The sequence below is a fragment of the Lycorma delicatula genome, chromosome 6 (genome assembly GCF_047948215.1).
Source record: "Lycorma delicatula isolate Av1 chromosome 6, ASM4794821v1, whole genome shotgun sequence".
Classification (NCBI taxonomy): Eukaryota; Metazoa; Arthropoda; class Insecta; order Hemiptera; family Fulgoridae; genus Lycorma; species Lycorma delicatula.
The window spans coordinates 57055668-57074425 of record NC_134460.1 but is presented as its reverse complement, the minus strand read 5'-3'; the positions used below and the strand labels follow the sequence as shown (position 1 = coordinate 57074425).

The 18758-nt window shown below is 29.7% G+C and overlaps 1 protein-coding gene across 4 annotated transcripts in view; it reads left to right on the top strand.

Annotated features, from left to right (window-relative positions):
* The window catches only part of Rtnl1 (reticulon), a 296105-nt gene that overhangs the window by 140734 nt on the left and 136613 nt on the right, over positions 1-18758 (top strand). The window contains exon 1 of one of the 4 annotated variants that reach the window (XM_075369930.1): positions 6724-6879. The exons of 2 other annotated variants lie outside the window; for them this stretch is intronic. In XM_075369930.1, the coding sequence (XP_075226045.1) occupies positions 6774-6879 (106 nt within the window). In that variant the 5' untranslated portion in view covers positions 6724-6773. Of the gene's footprint in view, positions 1-6723; positions 6880-18758 lie in introns of those variants that run through there. One more of the 4 variants, XM_075369929.1, reaches the window with a different exon arrangement.

Sequence of the window (18758 nt, the reverse complement as noted above, 5' to 3'; positions counted from 1 at the left end):
TAGGGATAGGATAAGAAAAACTCATTTAAAAAGAAAGAAACCGGAAAAATTCGAGAAACTTTCTTCTTAATGATAAAAGGAAAGAAATTTATATTAAGGAATCGATTATCAGGTGAGGTTGTTTGAAATAGGTATATGGAATAGGTCCATATACGAGGCATATTCATAAAGTAAGGGCCGTTTGGTTAAAAAAAAATTAACTCGTAACAAAAGGTTTTTCACATAATCGCTATTCAGTTCTAAGCACTTTTCGTAACGCTGCACCAGTTTCTTTAACCCCTCTGCATAGAAGTTGAACCCCTCTGCCGCCTGGGAATTGAACCAGTTGGCTACTGGTATTGAGTTCCTCGTCGTTTTCAAACCGTTATCCACCAAGCCACTTTTTCAAATTCAAGAAAAGGAAGTAGTCGCTAGGTGCAAGGTTGGGACTTTGTGGAGAAACTTCTTCTTCCCTTTAAGGCAGCGGTATGAGGATACGCGGTGTCGTGAAGGTAGATTACGCTGGACGACTTTTTCCTGCGTCGTCGATTTTGGATCGCACGTCTCAGTTTGGTAAGCATTTAGCAGTACAAGTCAGATGTAGTTGTTGATCCTTGTTCCATGAAATCAACCAAAATGACCCCGTTTTCGTCCCAAAAAACTGTTGCCAATATTGTTTGACCTGAGTACGGAGATTGCTTAAATTTTTCGTTTTCGAGGAACTTGAATGGCGCCACTGCATTGACTGTTGTTTCGATTCTGCGTTGGCGTAGGATATCCACGTTTCGTCGCCCATAACAATGTAGGAAAACAAATCATCTCTATCTTGATAGCGGTCCAAAAACGTTCGTCCACTGCATATTCTTTGCTCTTGGTATTGGTCGGTGAGCATTTCCGGTACCCACCTTGCACACAGATTGTGATATCCGAGCTTTTCTGTGACAATCGTGTAGGTAGAGGTGCATCCAACATGTGGAAATTGATCAGCCAGAGCACTAATCGTCAATCGCTGATCACATCGCAGTTTTTTCGGTTATTGTTCAAGGATTTCGTCCGTCTTAATACTGGGGCTGCCACTCTGCTCCTCGTCGTGCACATTTGTGCAGCCATTTTTGAAGTCGCTATACTATCGTCTATCCTTTCCTTCACTCATTACTGTAGGTCCATAAACTAGGCACAACACCCGATGAATTTCAACAGCTGAAGATCCTTTTGCACCCAAAAATCGAATCACAGCGCGCACTTCACAACTGGCGTGAGAAACGATTGTCGCGCACATTGCGATCTGCATTCACCGGCAGGCAAACGACTACTTTATCAAAACAACAACTGCAAAGGCTTCGTAAATAGCCGATAGATGGCCCTGCATGCGTGAAACTATGTTCAGACCCGATAATATTTAAATATAAGCGCGACGGTCCTTAATTTATGAATATGCCTCGTAGTATATATTTTAGCATCCCCGACGTGGGTTCGCCCGCTCCATATGGTTACTTACATTTTCCGTCGCGGAAGCAAGTACAACCCGTCGTGTCACTTATACAGGAACAGAGGTAGTGACTGTGTTAGTTGAACTGTCACTCTGTACACCGTTGCACTTCATAAAAAATCGAAGTTCAAAAAACCCGAGAATAGTTTTTAAATATTAATCTAAAAGTATTCACAAGCCCAAATATACTGAATAACTCGTTTAGTATTGCCGGAAATGGGGAAGATCTGCAATCATTGTTGAAATTTTTGTTACCTTTCTTTTACCATATCAAGGTCGAATTTCAGAAAAGTTTTCTTTAGATATTCACGTGAACATTACACACGCGCACGCGCACACGCACACACACACACACACACACACACACACACACACCAAAATCCAAGCTGACATCTTCATTTATCGATAAATTCAAAAAATATTCAGGTTTAAAAAAAAAGACATCAAAAAGACTTCATGTGCTGGACGTCAGTGACTCGTGGACAAGTCTCAAGACATGAATTGTTGATAAAATAAATCGCATGTCATATACGAGGCTCGGCTGATAAATTTTGCACACTGGCGTGCTACACGGAGACAAAAGGTACTATCGAGTTGGACGTGGCAGCACAAGATAGCTAAAATCCCCCTCTAAAGACATGTAATAATGCGCTGAAATCGGTTTATTTTCAGTAGCAGTTAAAATGGAGTCGAGTACGGCCGATATGTCAAAACGGTTAAAACGGTGCGCAGTGATCGAATTTTTAACAGCAGAAAATGTGAATCCTACGAATATTTTTCATCGCTTAAAAGCGGGTTACGGTAGTAAAACTGTTGACAGGAGTACTGTGAATAGATGGGCGTTGAAATTTCGCGAATGTGAAGCTTGTAAAGCGACAATTGAGGACACACCTTGCAGCGGACGACCAGTTTCCGTGGATGAGAAAAATCGAAAGGTGGACGATTTGCTTCATTTAGACGTTAAGATAACTGAAACGATGAGTATGTCGCGTTCGAAAGACCACCATGGCCATAATCTTGCATCATGACAATGCACGGCCTCACATATTGCACGCAACTACAGAGGCTCTCCGCAAGCTAAAGTTTTAGCCTATTCCGCATCCGCCATACTCGCGACTTCCATTTCTTCTCTTATCTCAAGAAGGATCCCAAAGGTAATCATTACACCATCGATAATGAAGTGAAGAAAGGTACGGCCACTTGGATCAGAGAAAGACCGCCAGAAGTTTTCAGTGACGGAATGCAAAAACTTGCCACAAGTTGGGAAAAGTGTATTAATGTAAACGGGGATTATATTGGAAAATAAATACTACATTTTGTAGCTAAGATATTGTACTTTTATTCATTTTTTTATTTCATTCCAATATCTCTTTTTATTCCCATTACATGCTACGCATATATGTGCAAAATTTACCAGCCAAGTCTCGTACTACCTCGCTGTTGCATACTAAATTATGTTTTATTAATTTGATTCAGTGTGTAGTGTTGTATTTAATATGTTGTAGTGTTGTTTTTGCTCTGTGTATCTATCAAGACTTGTACTGTCATTATTATATTTTTACTGACTATTATTATAATTGGTTTGTTCCCTTCTTAATCTTATAACTCTACTAACCCTAACCTTACTTTCTTAATCTTAATTATGTTATTCTTGTATATCGTTACTTTTATTTTTATTTTTGTTACTGCTGCGGACTGTTCTGTTGTTATAATTTCAAATCAAGTAGAGTAGTGGTTTTGAAATTAGTTTATATATTATAATGTTTGTATCCAACTAGGGCAGTAATTGGATGGTATTTCGAAATATATTTTAGGATAGTACGTGTAATTAAAACTGATTAGAAAAACAATTTATTAAACACGCTCTGTTAATTTATTTCTGTAAGAATTTTGATAAACTTCCAAATCTGATTTCTTGATTTTTACTTTTCCTAAAAAACTGTATTTTTCAAACAGCTGATTATGCCATAATAGTACTTACATGCTCTTTAGTAAATAAATTTATTATTTAGCTTATATATATAATATATTGTACGATTCTCTTTATCTAGGACGATATCAATTTAATATAGTATTAAATACGCTTTTCAACTGCAGTGAGGTCGTTATATTAATTGATGTGACCTATATGTTAGCTTTAAATAAATCGCATAAAACAGAAATTGTTTTAACAAATTTTTTTTACTATTAATCATCGATTTTTTATTCTATTTTTTAAAATTATATTTTATTTATATATATTTTATTTATTTAGTAACTCTTAGAACGATTCTTCTTTATATAAAATCACGCTGTAAACTTCAAACCGTGTTTTAATGTCGAAGAGTTTAAACGAACAATTAGATTAAATTGCATTTACGTAGAAGATAAGATATTTTTAATCTTTTTATCATTACCATTGCTAAATACTAAAAGTTACTATAGCGTTACGATTTTTTTTAACCTTATGTCATTCTGGTGTTGAAGATACTTTAATGTGAAAATACATGAAAATTATTTAGTGGTTCCGCATTCCATAGAGCTAAAGTCTTTCCAAGCTGTTTCTTTGATTATTTTTGTTTCATTTTATCAAGTCACAGTTTCTTCACATTTGCGTCTCTTACGAATTTTTTCTTTAGCTGTCTTAAATTTGTTAAATAAAAATGCAATTAAAGATTATAAAATAAAATAAAATTTTTGTTTAAATTTCCTCCTAAAAGTTTTTTTTCAAATTCTTTTCAAGTCTTCTTTTAATTTCTAAAGTTATTTTTAATTTATTCAAATTGTCAAAAATTTATGAAAGAATTAAAACACGTTTTAAGTACTAAAAGACTGTTTTACGCCGTTTCCTCTTTTCAATTTCGTTATTTTTTGTATCTTATTTTATTTATTCTCTTAACAAACACGTTTTGTTGAATTTTTTTATTATATTTTTAATATCTTAACTTTAGTTTCAAATGAATGTTGAAAAATCAAAGGATTTAGTTATTTAATGTAATCATAAAAAAACTAGGGTTGCTTGTGTTATATGTAAAGAACGTTACTTCAGGGAATGCAGTAAAACGTATTGATTTTAGTGAAAGGTCGTCTGTGTGCGTAATATGTATTATCGTTAACCAAATATTACGAAAGTTAACTCTAATTTGTGTTTTTGAAGCAAAATTAGTAAATAAAACGAAGTTAAAATAAATATATTGCTTTCTTTTAAGTCTACTAAAAATCTCCGTTCAGGTTCATCTGTTTTTGTAGATGTCTCTAGATGCCTTATGCGTAAAATGAAGTAAACGTATAAATATCTCATAAATATAAGTGTGAAACTTCGAAGCCCAAGAAACACAAAATAATGTATTTTTTTGGCTTAAATATTTTAATGATAAGGAATTATCTTGTAGTATTTTGCTAAAATCCAAATTCAAAATGTTTTATGAACCAAATGATTTTATTTTTTTCACAAGAGAAAGATTAATTTGTTTCGGAATCTGACTTGTACAAGTCATTCTTATAGCTGAGACAGATGTAGAAAACTTGGAATACAAGATATACAACAGCTACATTTGTTTTCTCTGAGAGTAATTATATTCACAAGATCCTGTAGTTAACTAAAAAAAGATAGCTTGTAAAGGTATATCACGTATGATTCATATAGGATTAAATAACTTCATACAATAGACCTAGTCTAATGGTATGCATTAGGATATATTCTATTTAGTGTAGAATACAATGAAACCACTGTACATAAGAAACTTTTTATTATTTTGAGGTAACTTGTTAGTTACTTAATTCATTTCTATTTCAAGATTTTATAAACTCACAACAGGTTGCAAGCTTTATTAGAGTTTAGTAATTGCCGGGGAGGAGGGCCTGAAGACCATGTTGACCCCCAAAGGCCCGAAGGCTTTGCATTTTTAAAACCCAGTTGAAAAGAATTGAAACATTTTGCAGACACTATTTTATCAAAATAACCAATTGTAAGTTGTAACTCTATAATTAACGTATATATAAACTATATATAAACTTATTACTGAATAGGTAATTACGAGAGGCTGATGTCACTTGCTCTAATGCATATTCATAACGACATTCAAATTAATATAGATCGCGTTATCAATCGGAATGCTAAGAGGCGTAATCATAGATAGATATTTATTTTGTAAATAAATTATTGTATGAAATAAAATGCTTTAAATTTTGGATTGTAATAGATTAATATTATAATTATTGACAGTAATAAACAAGTTAATTTAAATTTTCATTTTATTATTATTTTGTTGCATAGCATTTTTGATTAAAATTGTCAGGATTATACAGTCCCAGCTGAAAGTTAATTTAGCATCTGGAGTCCCCCCGTAAGGATCACTTCGAATAACTTTCAGTTTAATTTGAAGGAACTTAGCACTTTCTTGGTTTTGCCGAAACCGTCCCTTTTTGCCTCTTTTACAGCAGTATTTAATGATTGGTTAAACAATTTTTCGTGTTTAAAAATAGTTCAAAATAATATTGTACTTATCCAATAAAAGTGTATAAAATATTATATACCCAATCCAATTAGAAGGGAATAGGAAAATGTGTGACCCCTTCCCATCAGTGGCTCCTCAAAATCAGTTGTTAAACCAACCCCTGGCCAGTTGTCCCTTTCCATTGAATTCAGCGTGGAAGGCAAAGGGAAACCACTGTACTCCTCATTTTTGTTTAGCGTTTCTGACATAACCTCACAACAGTTGCAAGCTTTATTAAAGTTTGCTAGACAGTCCTGAAAATTCTAAAGGTAACAGTTTTTGACTGTATCCGAACGATCATCGGTAGCACGGAAGGAGTCCAATTAAGTTAAAAATAATAACTAAATTTTTACTGGACTTGGACCAGAGTCATGGACCATCTCAGAAGTAAAAACAAAATTTTTATTTCACTTCTTTTTTTTATAAACCTCATCTTTTTTTAATTTAATTAATAAAGATAGCTGATTATTGGCTACGGGTTATTATGATTTATAATTACATTTAATGAGTTATATTATATAAATAATTATATTTAAAAAGAATTTGAGTTGTACCAGAAAAATTGTATAATTTTTTCAAACAGTAACTCATTACTTTGTAGTTTTTTGTGGCACTAATTGTTACTAACTTATTTATAATTATTCAATTGTAAATGCGAAACAGTTGAACAATTGTAATAAAAAAAATTAAAGCATTCTTTTTTTTTATTTTTTAAAAGGGAAAATAAAACTGTGATAAGCAGTTGGTAGACCTGTAAGTAGTTTACGCGGTCGATAAGAGAGACTGTGCTAGTCGCTGGCAGTGGGGCAGTGTGTGAGTGTGCTTGTAGTATGGAGAAGTCGGGGGATTCAAAGGATAACAGCAATGAGGTGGATGGTATTTCATCCACCACCACCCTTAACGGGGAACCACTTTTATTTTCTTTATTATATCCTGGTTAGTATTTGTTTTAGTTTTATGTTTTCTAGCCTTTATTTTAGTATTTATTTTTTTTTTTTTTTGTTACTTACAGTATTTAAAATGAATTGAAATAGAGTATTTACTATTTGTGAAAAAAAAGGTTGTTTTCAAGTGGTATGTATTCCCCCACCATTTTCGAAACCTCATGTAAAGAAGAGATGAAAATCTTTTTGGAAATTTTTCTCCCTTTGTTATAAAAGCCTTCTTAAATAAAATATCCAATGTAATTAACTAATAATATATATGAAATATATATTTTAAGTTAGCCAGTAGTTATGCATGCAAATTATTTTGAAATATGAGGGTATTATTTACATAATTATTACTATATCTTCCAAGAATAAGGGCAAAATTCATCCTGAACAGTTAAACTTAAAAGTTTTTTTTGAAATTTGTTAATTTATGAAAATGCAAGATCTGAAATAAAATATTGAAAAACGGTGAAGTATTAAAAACTGTAATAATGCTAAACTATTTAAGTTCCTGTTCCTGTCCTGTAATTTTATAAAAGTATTAATGATTATTATTCCTTTTTTAAGATCGTTTATAATCTGAAGGGTTTTGTTTTAATTTTAAATATAACCAGGTTTAAAACCAAAAAGAATGTAGTAACCAAATAGTGTAATAAAAAATCTTCAAAATAACTGTATTTCTTTTCCTCTTTCGAAGAAATCGGTCGTAGTATATATAAATATACATAAATCATATACCACATATTTTCATTATTATCAATCGCTTGACTAGTTTAATGTACAGTCTAATATTTTTTTTAATTTCCTATTTCTTTCAATTTTCCCCCACTGTGTTTTAAACTCTTAGCATATATATATATAATTTATTATTCAGTTATCTATCTTACCTATTTATTTACGTTTGTATTTCAGGTAGCTTAATTTTACGGTTATTAAACTGGAAATTATGTTAATATTTTCAAATAATAAAATGGGAACAAGGTTGTAATTTATAAATGTAAAAAAGTTTTAAGTGAAATAGAATTGTTAAAAATAGAATGTATTTCTTAGTTTTTGTTTCATTTAGTAAAACAATTAATATACATTTTAAGTAAATATTAGTATTAGCTTTAATTAAATTACATTAGTATGCTACTGATAATATACTGGTATCTTAATTGAAATCGCGTACGTTAAAACTTAAAGATACTTTTCCTCTCTCCAGTGAGTTATATTTTTCATTTTGACTCAAAATAAACTTGCTTCCATCAAATATTTTTAATGGATGACTTTTCAAATATTTATGAAACATATATTTGTGGAATTTTTATCCATTGTTGTTTATATTTAAATCGCAAACTAAAGAATGTAGTCTCAAATTAGTATAGATCTCAACAAATATATTTAAAATTGAACAGATCTAAAAAAAAAAAAAATGTTTTTTATGTGTTCTTTTGTTACCCTTCGACTATTTAAAATTTTCATATTCGCTACCGATCTTTAAATTCCTTGTTACGTGAATGTGTGATTTTTCGCCATCTGTTTCATATTTATGATTCCGTGTCCGTGCTGTATGTTTCCGTTCCTAACCGTATCTATATTTATTTATCATAAAATTCAATTTTTTTAAATTTTATTTTACTCTAAAGAAGATTGATTGAATAATTGAAGCCTCATTTAAAAAAAAAGGACTTTATTAAAATGAATTTTTTTTTAATTTCTCTTAAGATATCTTATCTTTAGTCATCACAACTTTTAAAACTGTTAATTTTTTCAATTCTAAATATTTATTTCATACCATGATATATATATCAACCATTTTATAGTTATAAAAGATTTACAAATACTCTCAGGGTAAATGAATAATTTTTTTTGTCTTGCTATATAAAATTTAATAAAAGTAAATTTAAATCTTTAATATTAGGGAAGTAAGGTGAGTTTAGGAAAATTTCTCTCTAGATTATTCGAGTAAATACGTTATTTTCTTTACATTCGCCTTAATAATTTTAACCCGTATATAAATTTCAGTTTAATCAGTGATAAATATTGCCTGATTCATAAAGTATTTGGAAAGTAATTTTTCATATATTTGATACACAATTGTAATACGTATAGTATATATGTAATTTATTTTTTTTTATGATGGTTAGAATAATTAATTAATTTATCTACGTTTTAGATGTTACATAAAATCTTTCAATTTAAATAAGCTATTTAGATACAGTTACTTGATTGCGAGTTAATAACGTCAATAAGAAGTGAATTCTTCAATTAAATAAAAATGTTCCAATAACAAAAATTTCTTATCGGTAATGATTAAATTTCAATTCACTATTATTTATGATTCTATTTATAATCGTTTATTTTTGTTGCACTTTTTTTAATTTATTTTCTTTGTTTAAATCAGTGATTAGTTTGTCTAAATAACCTTTATTAGTTGGTTTAAAAATACTATCAGTAGCTTTCTATTATTAAAACTTATTATGAAGTTAGATATTTTAATTAATTTTATTCATTAAGTGCATTTAAAATACTGTATACTTCTTTTAGCAGTTAGCTATTAAATTAGATGGTAGTTAATCTACAAAAATATCTTTTCATTTAGGAAAAATTAATCTAAAAAAATGTTGAAATATGAAGTAGATTAAAATTAAAAGTTTGTTTTGTTATATTTTTTTTTAATGTGACGTTACTTTTAACGAATATACATTTTTTTTAAGTAACTGAAACTAATTTGAATGACTACAGATTTCAAATGTTTGTAAAAAAAAAAATTGTTTATTTATTGCTTTACTAGTTTTTTCGAACATTTTTATTTATTTGATTTTACCGTTGCCGGTTATATCGGACGATTTATATGCGTATTAAGCAGAATCTTTTTATTTCAACATCACGGTAATTACTTTACTCATAAAAGAAACAATTCAGCCTAACATCCGTATAAAATTCCGTTGGAAAACGAGGAAAAAATTCACATAAATTTATGAATAAACAATCACGGAAATGAAACAAAATTGGTCCTAACTTTTTTACTACAGTTAAGTTTAAATATAGTGTGAGTTTATTACGTTTTATTATTCATTAGATTTTGTTACAGTTTAAGTTTCCTTACATTGTTTTTTCTTTATTTTTCTAAAAATAGAAATTACCGATTATTTTTCTTTTTTAATTTATTAATCATAACCTTACCTACAAAATCTGTATTTTTATCGATGTTTTATCAGATTATTATTTTATTGATATTTTTAATTACTAAATAATGAATTGTGTCCGCACGTGTGCTAAGGTTAATTACTACTGCGCACACTAATAGTATATCTCAGTACTAATGAGTACCGATTCATTACAGAGTCATCTCAGTACTAATGAGTGTAGGTGTGCTATTACAATGCAGTAAATCTTAATAACCACCATTAACTGAATCCCAACGATGAAATTACATCGACACTACAGGCGTTTGATTCCAGTCTCTATATTAATTGTACCTTCAGCTAGAGTTGTACCTGCTAAGAATCCTCATAATTCTATGAACTTCAGCGAAATTCAAACTTGGTTTTTAAAACCGAACGTCCGTTGAGAGCTACTCTGAATCAATCATATCGCTAAGAACTACGCCGTAGTCACCGACTTATCAAATATATGTAATAGGCCAATAATCTGAAAATTTTATTAATTAGTACACATAGTTAATTTATTGTGTGGTTTTGCTAGTTCTGAGTGTGTGTACTAGTGTTTAGAAGGATATTGTTGTTGTGTTCCGGCACGCCGGAATGCGGAGATTTCACCGGTGGTAAGTAGGAGATAAAAAAGATTTCCACTTTAAAGTTAATAAAACTTCAAATTTACTCAATACGACTATGGTTGCATGTGAAAAAAAATTTCACATGTTTAATGTACAACAAGCCCCATCTTACAATTCCAGCAGCATTTTAGTCATACCTTGCCGTGTAACGGTCGGTCATATAAAAAATTGTTTCAAACAAAAGTTTTAGGTATTGTTCAGAGGACTAACGATCACTTTAAACAGATTCGATACTGTGCTTATTATGGGAGGTATGATTTTTTTGTCTTCGAAACCCCATTTTTTCCACGGGCCAAGGGTTGGTGATATCAAAAAACTTTTATTCAATAGGTGTTAGGCTCTTATCCAAAGAATAATAGGAACTTTAAACGAATTCGATATTTTACTTAATACGAAATTTATAGCGTAATTTTGTTTTTTCGAAAAAAACCATTTCCATCCCCATGGTCCGATTTTAACCATTAACGAACTCGACCAAGATTTTGGGTTGTTATATTTTATGTATCAGTTTGAAAGTGGTTGGCGAAAAATTACGGCATATATCGTGTCCAGAAGAAAGAGAAATATATAATGTATATAAAAACTTTTGAACCGGTGGTTTTGGGGTCTTGGGGATGTGAAACGTTAAGTCGAATCATGGTACCCATGGTAGCTTTCTTAAAGAAATCTACCTAAAACAACTGATATTAGTTTTTTCTTAAAGGTCTAAATGTGTGGCCTGTAAATTTAATTTTTAAAAATAAGTTTTCAAACAAACGTTCATTTGGATAAACGTATATTGAAAATTAAATTTCATCTAATACTGATTTTTTTTTTTAATTTTTGATCATCTGTAATCAATAGAATTAGAAAAGTTCAAACAGGTTAATATTTTCAGAACTGACGATAAGATTTTTAATAAAATTAGTAGGACTTTTAATACTAAACTAGCTATATCAGAATTTAAAATATCTACGGAAAATTACTAAAATATTAATTAGTTTAGGTTAAGATTAGTTTTTTTTTTATCTTTCCTAACATAAATTTCTAGTTAATGACCTTCTAGATCCTTTGGAACAGGGAAATAAATATCAAAGAAACAATTTAATTATACTATAATTTTTTTTTTTTTATCCAGTCTTAAATATTTTCGAATTATTACCAAGGTCTGTAATTATTTACGCACGATTAAAATTAAACAATGATTATTATATCTTCGGTACAATTTAAGTTCTTTCAGATTTATTAATTCTACTTTACACAAACATTTTATAATTATTATCTTAACTAATTCTATTTTCAAACTTATCTTGTGATTCAACGTGTAAGTAAGACTCGCTAGTCTTACCGTGGAAAAAAATTATAATTTACCGTAATTTAAAAACCAGTTGTTTAAATTTTGAGTGTGATTGAGTTCTTAATAATATAAATAAACTCGAAAAACAGAACATGTTTTATTAAAAAAACTGTAATTATGTTTTTAAGTCTACTTCCCCCCCCCCACTTATTGCTTAGAGAAGGAATATTTCATTGTATATGTGTATGACGACGTAAGTTAGTGTTAGTGTACGTGAAGAATTTAATGATTTGTCTAGCATCACTTTTTTCGGTTTAGTTATTAATAGTATGATATTAAAACCGCTGTATTAGATTAAATAATAGAATAGAAGTAGTGAGGCCAGTTTAGTGTTTGGCACAAGTTGATACGATAATTCCTTATTCATTTTTACTATATAAATATACATATCCTTGTCACGTAATAAAACGACTTTATCATTGATCTATGTGCTTGTTATGTTAGCTCTAATATACGAGTATATCATAAAATGTTTAAAAAAAGGAATTAATATTCTCTAAAAAAATTGTATGACAATTTTTTTTTACAATTAGTCTATTACGCGAGTAATATCGTAAAAAATAAAGCATCCGTGTGCTAATTGGTTTTTACCCAATTTTTTCCCGCTATTCTCTAGTAAAACCTTAATAACACTAATAATTACATAACTGTGACCTTGAATGTGTATGACGTTCCGTACTTCTATAGAAATACACATAATAGATGTGTGTTATATAATATATATATATATATATATATATATTTTAAAAACTTATTTCCAGTCAGTGTGGGGGCTTTACTGGACGGATCGGACTGATTTTTTTATTCTGCCTTGAATGACCCACAGATATATAATCAAGCGTGTCACCGGACCTCAAACTTGAGTCTTCTGTAAGAATTCCTCAAAAAATCCTCATGTATTAAACTTTCCGAGGTTATTAATCAGGAAAATTACTTTGAAGGACCGTCGATGCTTGATAATATATCTGCAGACCATTTTGAGCAGAACTGAAAAATCCAGCCCGATCCGTCCAGTAGAACAACTGGACGAACTGGAAATAGGTTTTGAGCCCATATAATATTACCTGTGGTAGGAAAGGAAAGAGAAAAACTAGGGGGTTGGGGAGGAGACATGTTATATTATAACTTTGGTTTTCAACTGATTTTTTAAAATATGTAACTTTGTAACAATAACGCTGCGGAGAAGCAGGAGGTGTAACTAGTATATTTATAACCTACTGGTGGAAGACACATACAGTAGAAACAGTTACAGCCAATCAATACTGTATTTAGTTAGTGCAATTGGTACAACATAATGTCTTTCTTCCCGGAACAAATTTAACTTCCTTTAGGTAGCTTTTAAATGGACTCCTCAGCTCGTAACCAGATACAAATCTGAAATCCACTGCTCTAATTCACGAAAGGCACAGTAAAACGTTATTGAGAATTTTGTGTGCAGAAAATCTAATAATCCCGCTACATTTTCATAATTATAATTACTTTTAGAACTTCTTTCTAATCAGATTCTTTGACCGATCACATATTTAAAGAATTAAGATAAGTGATTAATTATAATACACGATTTTTCAACGGTTGATGTATGAATTCATGTCAAATTTTCATTATATTCGCTGACCATTAAACTTTCTTTCTACTATAATTCAGTATTTAAGTCACATAATTATAATGTTGTGGCATTTTTTTTCTGGAGTTTCATTAATCTTTGCGTCTATTTTGTGGCCACCACATTTTTCTAACTTTCTAATGAAGCTAACTAATAGAAATATATTTTATTAATTTAATAACTGTGTAATTTTCTGTTTCCATGTAGGTAACAAAAATTTTTTGTCCTTTTTAAAAAGTAGATTATACATCACATTTAGTGTAGAATCAATACTTTGTGTTTTCTGTACTATAAAATTTAAACAGAATTTTATTTTTATTTTGTTCGTTCTAGAATTATTTTTGATGTAATTCTCTTTTCGTAGTAAAAGTAATCCAGAGAGATCTAAAAGTTGTATGCCTTTAAAAAGGTCTTGAAAAAATTACAATTAAAAACGTAAAAAAAACTATTTCAAGTATACATTCTTACATGTTAACATTCTCCGTCTTACATAAGTTGTCTCTTCCTTTGTAGGACTCTAATTAACGGATGGACATATTTCACGGCATTTTATATTCCTTATTCCAAAAGGAATATTTATTTTTGGGGATTTTTTCTTTTAATATATTGTAAGAAAAAGATCCAGTGATATCATGAGAAACATAATCAAAATTTTTACTTTTATCGTGCTTTAAAATTTAAAAGAAAGTTCATTTCAAGTTTTAAAACATTTAAAAAATTTAAAAACAAATATATCAAATAAGTTAATCATTCATTTAAATGTAATTACTTATTTTTTAAAAATCACGTCCGCTTTTTATACTGAGGTGTTTAAACTTAGCGAGATTAAAATTTAATCGTCTGTTTAGTCACACCGCATTACAGTTACTGCAGATAAATGTGTGGTTAATAATATTGATAAGCCATTTCCTTTATCACAAAGTAGTATTTAATATAAAAATTTAAGCGTTCTTTTACAATATATTTTAAAATTACGACTTGACATTATCTAATTCTAGGTATAGAACTATTTTTGTATTTTTCTTGAAAGGATGTAACCTAATCGATAATCTTTTAATTTTTTCCACATCTATTTTCTCTTTTATGATTACCTGAATTTATATTATTGTATAAAGAAGGTTAAATTTAATTAATAAAATTGAAAAAAATATTCTGTTTTAATTATTCAGATTTTGGTTCATTTATTACCCTTCATAAAAAATACATATTGTAATGATACAGTAATATATTTAATTATTTTTTCTTTGTTTTTTTTTTCCATATATTTCAATAAATTTTTCAATAAGGATTTTATTTGTGAACTTGACATATGTCAGGGATTCCATCAAATATCCTCTAGAAAATTTTAAAATATATTTGTCTACGAGTAAAATAGAGCATTTTATGGTAGCAAAATGAAAAGCATTTTAAATCCAGAGAGGAAAAGAATTGGTAGACAGGTTTTTAAAATCAGTTATTTTTGAGTGTAATGCTGAAAATTCTCTCAATTGATAAAATGTTGAAATGAAGAAAAGCGAGATTAAAATAAACTGCAGAAAAGATAAAGTAATGGATGCATCTTATTTTGTAATTGCGAGTACTTATTTTTATCTTGTTAATTATTTTCTTGAGTGATGGAATTTTATAACTATCTTGGTTTGATTTATTCTTCGTTTTTATTAAGTATATTTTATAATACTACATTTTCGTTTATATTTATGCAGCTTCAAATTTTTTAACATTATTTTGTCTATCGTTTATTCAACTTTACTTAAAAAAATTAATCGATTCTATTTCAATTTATTTTTTATTGGTATTTTTTGTATTTTGAATAAATGTAGGTATTTCAGATAACATTTTTAAAGAAAATTAATATTTTAAGATTAAATTATTATAGTAGAACAGAAATAATAGATAATTGCATCAAACCAATCAAATTATTGATTGGAAATAAATCGTTAAATTTTTAAAGTACATCGAGAAAATCTGTAGGAGTAAATTTGGAATACATACTTCTCAGTCAATAATGAAGTTTTATTACGTTTTAAACTAGTAGAAGAAACGTTTTGATTAATAACGCGTAATAACAGTAGTTTTTCATGTATAAAAAAAAATGAATAAATAATGTATGAAAGATTAATTTTATCTTTAAAATGTATTTATTAGACCTTTTTACATTGTCTAGAATGGTTTATTGAAAAATTATAAAGAAGTTAAATTATTAAAAAATCAACTGAAAGCTCTACAGGGGTTAATTAATAATAACCTGTATTTTTAAGTCCCCTTCAGTAAATCAAGATAGGATACGATTTATACGTTCTGTATTCTATATAACTCGTAAGTGGGGGTATCATTTCTCTCAATAGCTTCAGTTCTATCTTTATGATCAATTGCGATTATTGTATTAGATCTATCTCTAGAGAAAGATATTCTTGTGTTTTGAAGACTCAGAATTTTTTTATCGTCGCACGGTGGGACTGGGGATGAAATTGAAAAATAAATGTAATATATATATATATATATATATATATATATATAATATACTCGTATATAGGATAGGCCTAAGTATGAAGTTTGTGGCGCGTAATTTCCAAACTACTAGATTAATTTCATTGTAATTAATATTAATTAATAAGATATGCTGTAGTAGTGTTTCTGAAGTTGTGCATGTGGATATCTGATTGCTTGAGTCGGTCTCTGAGTTAGTTAACTTAAGATAAACAAAGGGCAGTAATAACCTCAATTTGAGGTATTACTTAATGTATAAAAGTTTTGGCTACTGATGTATAAAATTCTGTGGCTCGAAAATCTCCAAACCTACTTGATCAATTTCACTGAAATTTAGGTACGCTGTGGTAGCGCATCTGAAGTTGTGCATGTGAAAATTTGATAAAAGATTGATTCAGTCATTCTTGATTTACGCTCAATTTAAGGTCGACAATAGAAAACATAACCTCAATTTGAGGTATTGGTTTTGGTCGCATGTTATGACTGGAAGATGAAAATGAACTTTCTTTACGTTTTGAGGTTGTGAGAAGCGCAAAAATATCATTCATGAATAAACTTTTGAGGCTCGACAATCTCCAAAACTACTAGATAAATTTCATTGAAATTTAGATAAGAAGTTGTGAGATAAAATATAACAGATAAAATATAACCTCAATTTGAGCGCGCTTTTGCACAGTCACAGTGGTGAACGAGTTAAAACTTATGGTTGTGTGTAGGGTCGACTCGTTAATCGAACTATGTTGTGCGTTTTACTCTGAAAATCAATGCGTTTCTGACTCGAATTAATGAGAGCGTCGGAAACGAAAATTCTGTCTTGAGTTTTTTTAAATTGATTTTTTTTACTGTAAATCAGAGGAAATCTACTGGCATGAAGTTTTTTTAAATTGATTTATGATTTATTTTTTTAATGTGAGATTGTTTTAATTTTTATTTTTCCTACTGTAAATAAGAGGAAACCTACTGGCATCAATAAAAAATTATCCTTCTCCAATATTGTCTTTTATCTTCGACTTTTTCAAGTTCCGATTCCAAAAATGTTATACTTTACATTTGACTCTATTTTGGTTTAATGTAAAATTTTATTTTATTATGAGAATTTGTATATTACAAAAATTTATTCTAATTACTTTTCTTAATTTAAAAGAGCGTTTGTGGTGATTATGAGGGGAGCTTAGATTTTATAAAAAAAACCTACAAGCTTAATAATAAGCTTAAAAATAACTAATAGAAATAATAATATTAAAAATTTATTTAAAAAAATGTAACTTTGATAACCCTTACATTTGAAATTATATGAATGGACTAAAACATCTGCACCAGCTTTTTTTCTTTATATTGATTTTTTATGGTAATAAAACAATTTATATTTTTAGTATCACATTATACAGGGTTATCATAAAAGAATGGTGCGGTTTCAGTAATTCATAGGAAGATTGTAGGGAAATTTCTAGATGTTATATTGGTATCCCTGAAAGCCTCCAACCCAAAAGTTTGTTTATCAGCAGTTGTAACCACAACGTCAGTTCTTATATTGTTGTTGCGATGAGTTTAGCGAGTTACTATGTTCTCGGATAAAGACAAAGCAAAGTGTGTTTTATTGATGGCTGAATTAAAATCCGTAATTGTAGTTCAACGTGTGCGTTTCGACGTGAATTCAGAAGAGATCCACCGCACAAAAATAACATAACACGTTGGTTCAAACAATTCGAAGAAATTGGATCGAAACAGAAATCAACCGGCAGACCAAGTGTACCAGACGAAACGGTTGACCTAATTAGACAATCGGCAATTAGAAGTCCTGGGAAGTCCATCCCCCGTCGAAGCGTCGAATTAGGTATTCCAAAATCAACAGTTCACAAAGTTTTACATAAAAAACTGAAATTACACGCTTATAAAATCCAGATACTGCAGAAATTGAAACCCGATGATGGTATAAAACGTTACAATTTCGCTGTTGAAATGTTGGACATTTTTAGATGATATAATTCTATAGGCGAAGTTACATTCCATCTGAATGGATGCGTTAACAGACACAATTCACGAATATGGGGCTCTGAAAATCCACACGCAATTATTGAGAAACAACGCGATTCGCCTAAAGTTAATGTTTGGTCTGGCGTGATGAAAAATCGCGTATAGTGCCTTTCTTCTTTGGTGAAAAAAAAATTAATTGGAGTTGTGTATCTTGACATGTTAACCGATTATTGCTTTCCTCAGCCGGATGAACTCGAAAACATTCAACTTCATTGCCAACAAGATGGTGTTCCCCGCACTTCAATGCATCGGTCACGGACGCTTTGAACGAAAAATTTGGAGATCGATGGATAGGCCGGCAAGGACCCATACTTTGGCCTCCAAGGAGTCCAGACCTGACACCTTGCGATTTTTTCTTGTGGGAGTACATCAAAAGCGTTGTTTATACACAAAAAATTTGCGACCTAAACCACATAAAAAACAGGATTAATGAAGCAATGACAATCATTAACGAAGAAATGTTAACTACTGTTTGGAGAGAAGTTGAGTATCGTTTGGACATTTGTCGAGCGACTAAGGACGCACATATTGAAATTTATTAATTATGTAAAAAAATGTTTGAGACGACAAATTTGAAAAAGAAAAAAAAACATAAACTGTGAGTAATTCTGTTTTAATTTAAACCATGTTCAAACCTGCACC